This window comes from Hyla sarda, chromosome 9, assembly GCF_029499605.1.
Source record: "Hyla sarda isolate aHylSar1 chromosome 9, aHylSar1.hap1, whole genome shotgun sequence".
Lineage (NCBI taxonomy): Eukaryota > Metazoa > Chordata > Amphibia > Anura > Hylidae > Hyla > Hyla sarda.
This window is the reverse complement of record NC_079197.1, coordinates 66,439,067-66,450,023: the sequence shown is the minus strand read 5'-3', so window position 1 is coordinate 66,450,023 and position 10,957 is coordinate 66,439,067. Positions and strand designations below refer to the sequence as shown.

The 10,957-nt window shown below is 45.7% G+C and overlaps 1 protein-coding gene across 2 annotated transcripts; it reads left to right on the top strand.

The window, feature by feature from the left end:
- Positions 1-747: 747 nt before the first annotated feature.
- LOC130291622 (uncharacterized) lies at positions 748-4,047 on the top strand. 2 transcript variants are annotated; one of them, XR_008847983.1, is made up of 4 exons: positions 748-1,294; positions 1,763-1,952; positions 2,354-2,486; positions 2,879-4,047. XR_008847983.1 is itself a non-coding variant. In XM_056540601.1 (2 exons), exons 1-2 carry the CDS (start codon positions 799-801, stop codon positions 1,885-1,887), a joined length of 621 nt encoding a protein of 206 aa, XP_056396576.1. In that variant the 5' UTR covers positions 748-798; the 3' UTR covers positions 1,888-2,152. The 2 variants fall into 2 exon arrangements, 1 of the variants encoding a protein (XP_056396576.1); XM_056540601.1 differs by lacking the exons at positions 2,354-2,486; positions 2,879-4,047 and having other exon boundaries at positions 1,763-2,152.
- The last annotated feature ends 6,910 nt before the right edge of the window (positions 4,048-10,957 follow it).

The following is a 10,957-nucleotide window of genomic DNA, read 5'->3' as shown; positions in this document are numbered from 1 at the left end:
GAAACTATGAAAATATTGGAAAAACAAATTAAGAGTAATAAGGCTAAGAAATTCTCAAGAGATGTGGGTGATTTCACCGGGAATAGGGTGTATAAATGGAAACAGGCTGTGAGAGAGGGCAGAACCAGGATACCCTCTGTCTCCTCTACTACATCAATGGGGGTTGAGTCTACAACCTCATCATATACATCTACTACTCACAATCCTAGATTTGTTACCAATAGGAACCCACAGAGGAATAGACAGAATCAAAGGAAAAGAGCTGAGGAACGTATGGACACTAGGAGCTCTAATGGCCCAAGCAAGGTAATCAATCTATCAGATAGGACCCTGACTCCTGCAGAACATGAGGTCCTAAGCCTGGGCTTAACTTTCTCACCCTCTTCATCTTTTAATCCCTTTGTTGCAGTGAAGGACTTACATCTCTTTGCGAGAAAACTAATTTTTAAAAAGATGTTTCATTCTACACCAGACACAGAGACCTTCCAAACAGCAGAAGAAATTGATGCAATTCGTACATTGAATGAACTTCTGGAAGAACAACAATCCCCAGAAATTGGCAAGTTTCCCAAACATCTTCTTCCCAAGTCTAAAAACTTCCCTCCACTTACATTGAACCATCATGTAGACATTTTTGTCCAGTTGGTTGCTAAAGAATTTGAACGCATACCCAGGAATTGAGCATCTGATAATCTTACAAGTGCACAACGCAGGGCTCTCATTGATCTGGGCCATTTGGACGACATTGTCATAAAACCATCTGATAAAGGTGGCAATGTCGTCCTGTGGCCTAGATCGATGTATGAGAAAGAAGCAAGTAGACAGCTAAGGGATAATGTATGTTACAAACGCCTTACCTTCAACCCACTTTCCAAGTATAAACAGGAACTTGCTGCTATCTTGGAATTAGGTGTGGAGGAGGGTGTTATCACCCAAAAACTATTTTCATACCTGTTACCAGAACACCATGCGGTAGCCACACTATATTTGCTCCCCAAAATCCACAAAGGATTGGAAAATCCACCTGGTCGCCCAATTGTGTCAAGCAATAACTCTCTTTCTGAACCCATTTGTAGATACATTGATCATTTTCTTAAACCCATCGTTGAATCCCTACCTTCCTACCTACGAGACACAATGGACATCCTGAGACGGCTAGATGGTATCCAATTGGATCAAGATGCCCTTTTGGTAACGTGTGACGTTGAAGCCTTATATACGTCCATCCGTCATGCAAACAGTCTTGAAGCAGTGGAGATGTTCCTTTTGATGACTGACCTCGAACCAGAAATTTGTGAGTTTATTTTAAACTTACTGAGATTTGCCCTTCCGCATAACTTTTTCCTATTTGGGGACCTCCTCTACCTACAAATCCAAGGAGCTGCTATGGGGGCGGCCTGTGCGCCCTCATATGCAAATTTATTCCTTGGATTGTGGGAGAGGAGGATATTCATGCTTGAACCCCCTGCACTCATTGAAAAGGTGTCGCTGTGGGGCAGGTTTATTGATGACATTCTGTTTGTCTGGCATGGGTCCATCGACGAGTTGGGATTATTTATGGATCAACTAAATAACAACAACTATAATATTAAACTCACATATAAATGCGGATGAACAAACATGGAGTTTCTGGATGTACTATTTAACATCGAATCAGATGGATACATATCATCAAATGTATATCGCAAAAAGACCTCCACAAACCCCCTTCTGCATGCGACATCTTCTCATCCAAAACCTCTCATCTCTAATATCCCTGTAGGTCAATTTCTCAGGATGAAGCGCATCTGTTCATCGGATACATTCTTTGAGGAACAGGCTAAGGACCTCACCAATCGATTCAAGGAAAGAGGATATAGACAGCAGGATATATCTAAAGCATACTAAAGAGTAAAGAATACCCCCAGGAACAATTTGTTGATGAACCCAAGTGGAAAACCCCGGATAACCAGGTGAGATATATATCCGACTATACCTCACGCTGGCGACAAATGCAGAGAGCGTTACAAAAACACTGGTCCATTTTGCAAATGGATCCAGTAATTGCACAGTACTTAACTACAAAGCCATCTATTACATATAGGCGAGCCAGAAATGTAAAAGATATACTTGTGCACAGCCATCATAAAAAATCCTCTGTGAAAGGCATTTTCAGAACAAGGGGCCCCAAATGGGAGTGCAAACCATGTAGGGGATGTGTGGCTTGTCCCAACATTGAAAGGGCCACAGACTTTTGGGACTCCACGGGGTCCAAAAAGTACAAAATCACCTACGCCATAGACTGTTGTACTACTGGGGTGGTCTACTATGCTGTCTGTCCCTGCAATTTGATCTATGTGGGTTTAACCTCTAGGGAGCTACGGAGAAGAGTGAGGGAACATGTTCTGAGCATTGAAGCAGCAAAGAATGAACAGGATGTCACCAAGCTCAAGACATTGGCCATTCACTTTAAAGAACATCATGCATGCAATGGACAGCTACTGAAGGTAAGAGGAATTGATAGGGTGATTGTGGGACCCAGAGGGGGAGACTGGAAGCGTACTTTGGCACAGAGGGAAACTCGGTTGATTTTTGACTTAAAAACTGTTACCCCCTTTGGCCTCAATGAGCACAATAGCTATGCTCCATTTTTGTAATTATAGTTGTTCCCCATATTTTTATTTTTATGTGTATGTTCCATCTATTATTGCACTGACCACATGTTTGGTCTGTGGTTGGTTTTATCATTTTTTGTGATTTTATGGACTAATTGGTCTTGTATTTTTTTGTCTCCTCTTCTCTTTTCTGATTCGTATCTTCTCTTTCCTTTTCCTCTCCTCTCTTTTTTTTTTTTCTTTTCTCTTGTTTCCTGTTCTTTTCTTTCTCCTTTTCATTTCAGGTACCTGGCATGTCTGCGGATTCTGAGTTCAGTGCTGGACTATTTGCAACGATTCATATCACACCATTATTATTTTTGTAATATACTCTACTCTTTCACATATTCACTTCACACACATATATATGTATAAATACACCTAATATGGATACACTTACATGCACTTATCTGCATATGCTCACATGCACTTTATTTATTATACATTTATGTGTCATTTTTAATCCTAAATCTATTCATCATCATGTAGTATTATTATTACATTTTATTTTGTGTCTTTCATTGTGTTTCACGTTTTCACTGGCATGATCACTTTATTTTATTTTGGGCATGAGCACTGTGCACTTTTTTCTCCTCACTATGTGTGGTTTGTGTTGTCCATCCTTTTAACATAGCGCTCCCAATACTACCACTATTAGTATATATGCGCCCGTTGAGTACGGGCTGATCCTTTCCACGCACGCGCAGCTTACCTATTAGTCTGTGCAAGCGCTGGATTCCCTTACCAGTTTCAGCTTCTTGTGTTCACTGCGCGTGCGCCCGCTACCATCGTGGTGACGTCAATACGTACGCACTCCGGTGGTGCCGTGCGCATGCACGGTCGAACACAAGATGGCGCAGACCATTACATGCCACGCTAACAGCGCGCACAGCTGCACCAGGTATTGTATTCATATAGAACTTGTTTTATTGGTCGATACCATGTATATAAACTTCCGTTTACCCTCCATATGACACTCCCTGAGGAAGCGAGTGAGAGAAACGACGTAGGGGTAGGCTCCGGACTCATGTAAGTATAGCTGGGTGTCAGATGGCCAGGTGCATGGAAAGTCTTATATGTTTATTTCTATCACAGGGACAATTGATGCTCCAACTCTGATTGAGGTGGTTTCCTTCCCCTCAGATATGTATGGTTAACATCCTTATCTCCCTGCATTTATACTGCCGATAGCACTGGGCAATTGACACTTTACATGCTATGCTTCTATATGTGTCCTTTCTGTTTACATTAGTGAACTGGGTTTACTGAGGCATCTTTAGGTGTATTCCTATACATATGTATTGTGGCTTGTTCCTAAGTCCACCTCTTATTGAGTATCATATGCTTATATTTATGTGCCATTCCATGTACTTATTGGACATTATGTGATATTTGTGTTTGGAGTCCTTTTCTTTCTAACTGCTGCTGATTTTTTTATCATTTTTTTTTATTATTATATTTTATTCTATTTTGATTACAATAAAGATTTATATCTATTCATTATATTGTGTCAGTTTGGTGCATTTCTATAGGTTCTCTAGTATCTTTTGGCACCAAACATTGGTCAGTACCTTGTTTGTTTAGTGTCAAACATGTAGCTTTTATTAAGCAATAGCAAGAAATCAGAGTTCAGTGAATAATCGGGGTGCAACCCCAAGGACAAGAAAATATAAGAAACAATAAAACAGCAATTAATATTAACAGGTGTATACACACGGTAGACAGAAAAAATGGAGTGTACATGGGCAGGTCAGCACAATATATAGACAACAAATGAACATGTGTTTCAATATAGCGACAATGTCAGACGCATATCAGGACAGTATTTGGAGGAAATCCAGGGGTCCCACACCCTCTCAAATACAGAGACTACATCATCCCTCATAGCATTCAACTTTTCAGACAACATAATAGTGTTGACTCTATCAACCACTCTCTCCAGTAAGAGGTCAGGCGCCTTCCATCTCCCCGCCACATGTACCCGAGCCGCCATCAAAATAAATTGGGATAAGCGAAAAAACCTATTAGTCATGCGGCTAGGCCGTTTGCTAAGAAGGCAGAAGGCCAGTTGGAGTGGGCAGGGAAAGTCAGTGACCTCCCTGATCATATGGATCACGCCCGTCCAAAAAGATCTAGCAATTGGACAAGACCACCAAGTGTGGTACATGGATCCCAGATGGTTGCAGCCTCGGAAACAGAGCGGCGAGGAGGTCGGAAAAAACCTATGCAGTCGCGTGGGAACAAGATATGTTCTGTGCAAAATCTTGAGAGAGGTCTCGGTAAGAGAGACCTGCCAACTACCCCTACTAAGAGAATCACAACAGGAGTGCCATGTATCGAGGGATAATGTAGTATGAAAATCAGATTCCCACTTTCTCATAAAAGGCAATTTAGTATCGGGTGGGGGAGAGTTTAGGAGACTATAGATTATAGACAACAGTCCCCTTCGAGTAGGAGAGTATTTAAAAAGACGCTCAAAGTTAGATAGAGTAGGAGAGAAGGAAGGATACGGAAGGGAAGAGGGGAAAGAGCGTAGAAAAGAAAAGATCTGCAAGATTCGGAGACCTTCAGAGGCCGGAGGGTCGTAACAAGAACGAAATTCCTCCAGCGTCTGAAGGCGACCCCCCACCAAGAAGTCATAGCGGCAGCGGAGTCCCTGGTCAGACCACCACCGAAAATCAGAGGATCGAAGACCCGGAGGGAAGAGGGAGTTATGAAGCAGAGGAGTTAAGGGAGCGAAGAAAGATTGAAGTTTGAAACGGAACCGGACCATCCTCCAGAGAGATAGGGAATGGAGAGTGAGCAGAGCGGAGGAAGGGACCCTACGTGACACCGGGGTTACCGACCAGAATAGGGAGGGGAAAGTGCAAGGGGATAGGAAGGATTCCTCCAAACCGAGCCATAATGGGACGTGCTCAGAGGCCATAAACCAGGCCAACTGACTCAATCGAGCAGCATAAAAGTATTTAAGTAGATTGGGAACCGACATACCCCCCAACCTTTTATGATAATACATAGATGTCAGTTTAATACGGGGCCTCCTCCCCCCCCATATAAAAGTAGTGATCTCTGACTGTAGGGACCGGAGATCAGATTTACCTACAGGGATTGGCGAGGTCCTGAAGAGATAGAGAATACGAGGTAGGATCACCATCTTAATTGTATTGACTCTACTCAACCAGGACAAATGAGGCACATCCCGACGTTTCATATCAGCTCTAATAGAACGATAGCTCTGAGGGTAGTTAGCAGCATACAAGGTTGAGATGGAAGAGGTGAGCGAAATACCAAGATAGGACAAGGAAGAGGAAGAAGCAGGAAAGGAGAAATTAAGGTCTATAAGTTTCCGCGTGTGCTCAAGGATGCCAACATACAGAGTCTCGGACTTGGAGGGGTTAACACGTAGGCCAGAGAAATGAGAAAAAGTAGAAAGAAGTCAAAAGAGGTTAGGAAGGGAAGTCAAAGGGCGTGTGATGGTGAGAAGGAGGTCATCAGCAAAGAGGCTAAGCTTGTACTGGGAGTCATGAATAGTGACACCAGAAATGTCAAGGGACGATCTAATAAGGGCCACAAGTGGTTCCATTGCCAACGCAAAAAGTGCAGGGGAAAGAGGACACCCCTGACGCGTGCCTCTAGAGATACAGATAGGGCTGGGGAAGTAGTGGGTAATTTAAGGTAAGCAGAGGGAGCAGAATAGAGCAGGCGGAGAATGTGAATAAAGAGGCCCCGAAAACCCATTTTAAACAGGACACCCTGCAGGTATGGCCATGAGAGGCTATCGAAGGCCTTTTCTATGTCCAAGGCAAGCAGCATGGTAGGAGTTGAGGAGGTGGAAGCCCAATGAATGACATTCAGCACTTTACGAATATTATCTGATGCCTGCCTCCCAGGTATGAATCCCACCTGGTCGGCATGCACCAGCCTAGGCAGTAAGGTATTCAGTCTACGGGCCAGCATAGAGGTAAGGATTTTAGTATCTAAATTTATGAGTGAGATGGGCGGTAGTTAGTCACTAGGGAGGGATCCTTATTTGGCTTTGGTATGACCGTAATTAAAGCAGCTAGAAAATCAGCGGGAAGAGAAGCAGCAGAAGAAAGAGAGTTAAAAAGAGAGGTCAGAATCGGGGCCAACTGGGAGGAAAACTTCTTGTAGTACTGAGCCGATAGGCCGTCTGGACCTGGGGCCTTCCCCAGCTTCAGCGAGGAGATCGAGGACGTGACCTCATCAACGGTGAAGGGAGCATTAAGGAAGTCCCTATCCTCCTGAGTCAATGCAGGGAGTGAGATGGGGGAGAGAAAAGAGGAGAGAGCCGTAGAAAAGGTAGCAGGATGGTCCGGAGCAGAATACAGAGAAGAGAAATAAGAGTGGAAAACCTCATAAATACGGGTCGGGTGAGACGTGCGGGACCCGGGTCGCAACTGGACGCTATGGACGTAATTCAAACGCTGCTGTTGTTTAAGCATCGTCGCCAATAACTTATCAGGTTTATTAGCGAATCTATAGTACTTGGCCTTCGTCCATCGTATAGCTCGTTCCACTTTATGAGATAAGACTGCGTCCAGCTGCAACTCCGTATCCCGCAACTCCCTGGCTAGGTATAAAGAGGGATTACGCTGATGGGCCAAAGAGAGCCGGCGGTATTTATATTCTAGGGTTACCTGATGGCTATTACTGTCCCTTTTCAGTCTAGAAGCTAAGCTAATAAACCTCCCCCTAATGTATGCCTTGTGTGCGGACCACACCCAAATCGGATCAGAATCAGGCGTGATGTTCAGCTCAAAATACATGCAAATATCCTCCATAATAGCAGATTTGACAGTGGGGTTAGTCAGAAGAGACTCATTGAGTCTCCATTTATACAGGGTATTGGGTCCGCCCACAATGTCCAACTCAGCCAGAACCGCATCATGATCTGACCAAGTTGATAGTACATGTCTAGCATAATGGAGGGGGGATTAAGCAGTAGCCAATCAATTCTGGAATAATGACCCTGCGACTGCGAATAATAAGTATATCCCCGTACAGGGCCATTATGCTCTCGCCAGGCATCAACCAGTCGGTGAGATACAAAGGCGGAATGCAGCCGCCTCTGCTGCACCCGAGACCTCTGTAGGGGTGAAGGCGATAATCTATCCAAGGTGCCATTATAGACAGTATTAAAATCTCCTGCCCAGAGCAGTAACTCATAATCGAGCCCCTCCAGCCGACAGCACATATCATGAAAAAAAGACAAGGGATCTGCATTAGGGGCATAGGAGTTAACCACACACACTCTACGGCCGTAAAGGGAACCCAACAGAATAAGAAATCAACCCTCAGTATCAATATGGGTATGAGCAACATCAAACGGCAGGGTATTACGGAGACATATAAGCACACCCCTACATTTGGACACATAAGAGGACATGTACATCCTAGAATACTGGGGGTGGATTAGGGTAGGGAACGAGGAAACAGTGAAATGGGATTCTTGTATACAGATAATGTCCGGTCTGTGTTTAATATAGTCCCGAAAGGCTTTCCTCCGCTTTACCGGGGAATTAAATCCCCTAACATTGTGTGACAATATTATACACATGTATAGTCCAGTAGTTCGTGCTGAGGGGCTGTCCACCAGAGAACCCCACAAGGGGAGCGGACATTGCTGTCAGACCGCATGCACACCATAGGGTAAGGGAGTAGCAGGGATATCCCAACATAAAAGGAAAAAAACAAAAACAAAAAACACAAAAAACTAGGATGGAAAGCCAGCACAGATAATAGCCCGTCTGGCTTACTTCCACCACCCATTCGGGGAATCAGGACACAGTAGTCCAGACTTACTCAGCCTGCGAGAAGGTAGGTGAAGTCCCAAAGCAAGAAAATGGTCATCCATCCCAGAGTTCAGGCCACTCGAGTTGGTTGTGCAGGAGCCTGTGCAGAAGGGGATCCTCTCCCGTTCACCGGTACACGAGTCCAGGTTCGTGTCGGACAGGGGCCTCGTTGCGGGAGGGCTGTTGGGAGTTCACACTGGATCTTTTCTTTAGCGAGCACATCTTTAGCTTCCTCAAGCGTACGCACCACATAAGCATGGCCATTTAGCTGGAAGGAGAGGGAGAAGGGAAACCCCCATCGATATTTAACCCTTTCATGGACTAGGGTCAGGGTAATCGGGCGAAATTGGCGGCGGCGTTCTAGAGTTGAGGGGGACAGATCCGTGTATAGCTTCACTTCGGGCGGCATACCCGGCAAAGCTTGCAGATCACGGGCAGCAAACAGCAATTGGTCTCGTACCTCCGAGTAGTGCAGCTTGAGGATTACGTCACGAGGTACATCAGGGGACCGCGGCCTAGCCAAGGCCCGATGGATCCGGTCCATGCGCAACAGCTCCGGTTGCAACTGGGGAAGGAGCGCTTGAAACAAATTGTCCACCACAACAGGTAAGTTGGTATCGCTTTCAGGTAGGCCTTTAATTCGGATGTTCGCTCTCCTTGATCGATTTTCAAGGTCCTCGAGCTTAAGTTCCAGGGCCTCCAGTTTGGACGTGTGAGAGTCAATGTCGCGGCGGTCATTCTCGGCCGCGTCAGCCAGCTCGTCCAATTTAGTTTCGTTGTCCGCCACCCGCTGCCCTAGCTCCTGTATCTGAGCCGTAAAGTCAGTCACTGCCTTGTGCAGTTCCGCCCTGAACATCTTCTGGATATTGCAGAAAACATCTTACGGGGCCATGCTAGGGGGGCCTCCCTTATCCTCCTCATCCGACACCATCTCAGAACGCTGAGAGGAAGCTGCCGCCATATTGGGCCTGGGGGAGGATTGGAAAAAGTCCAGTATAGATTGTGAAAGGCCCTGCGAGAGCTTCTTATTTCGCTTCCTGGCAGACCTGGACATAGTCACGGGGTTGGTGCAGTAAATTCACCGCTGACGGAGCCGGTTAGGCGCTGATATAGGCTTGGAAGAGCAAATCCAGCGCGGAGCTCACATCACCTACGTCCTCTTCCGTGAGCCGCGCGCATGCCTTGTTTGTTTATGGCCATACTTTATTGATTTATATACAAACAGGCTGGTGTAGACTCCAACTTTTCCTTTTCATAAGGGGTAAAAAGGAGAAAAAGCCCCCAGAAATTTGTAATGCAATTGTTCCCATGTACAGAAATATCCCATATGTGGCCCTAAACTATTTCCTTCAAATACGACAGGGCTCCAAAGTGAGAGAATGAAGAAAAGTAGTCCAGCAGTCCCTTAAAACGTAGATCCTTTATTTCACTTTTCTAGAAAAGTAAAGAGCACACACCATCCACCTTCACCTGGTCAGCAAACAACTCCTATGGACGCGTTTCGAACGCATGCGCGTTCTTGATCACCACCCAGAGTGAGAGAGCAGCATGTGCATTTGAGGACTAAATTAGGGATTGCATAGGGGTGGACATAGGGGTATTCTACGCCAGTGATTCCCAACCAGGGTGCTTCCAGCTGTTGCTAAACTTCCAGCATGCCTGGACAGTCAGTGGCTGTCCGGAAATGCTGGGAGTTGTTGTTTTGCAAGAATTACAGGGCCACGGTTTAGAAACCACACATGGGAGGGCAAACCTCCAGCTATTGCAAAACTACAACTCCCAGCATCCATGGTCTGTCAGTGCATGCTGGGAGTTGTAGTTTTGCAACAGCTAGAGGCACACTGGTGGGGAAGCACTGAGTTAGGTTCTGTTACCTAACTCGGTGTTTCCTCACATGTGTGCCTCTAGTTGTGGCAAAACTACAACTCCCAGCATGCACTGATAGCCAAAGGGCATGCTGGGAGTTGTAGATATGCAGCTGGAGGCATAAAACTAGAACTCTCAGCATGCTGAGAGAGCCGTTTGATTTTCGTGCATGCTGGGGTTGTAGTTATGCAAGATCTGGAGGGCCACAGTTTAGAGACCACTGCAATATGTTATCTCCAAACTGTGGCCCTCCAGATCTTGCAAAACTACAAATCCCAGCATGCCCATGCAAACGGCTGTCTGGACATGCTGGGAGTTGTAGTTTTGCAAGATCTGGAGGGCTGCAGTTTATAGGCCACTGCACAGTGGTCTCCAAACTGTGGCCCTCCAGATGTTGCTAGGCAACTACTCACCTCCTGGCTCCCTTCACCAGCAGGATCGCTGTCTCAGGACCCTCCCAGGCGTTGGCAGATGCCTGCTGAACGATTTCAGCAGGCATCCCGTTCCGTTCACCACATGGTAACCAGTGGGTGTACAGGTACGCCCTTGGTCCTTAACCTCTTAAGGACCAAGGACATACCGGTATGTCCTGAGTCCTTTCCCTCTCTATAACATTATGGCGGGTCGGGCCTGGCCTCTAACAAT

Excerpts from the sequence above, each read along its gene's own strand:
- LOC130291622 (XM_056540601.1), top strand. The coding sequence starts at position 799 with ATGTATGAGAAAGAAGCAAGTAGACAGCTAAGGGATAATGTATGTTAC. Across the intron at positions 1,295-1,762 it reads TGACCTCGAACCAGAAATTT|GTCAATTTCTCAGGATGAAG; the intron begins GTGAGTTTATTT and ends ATATCCCTGTAG.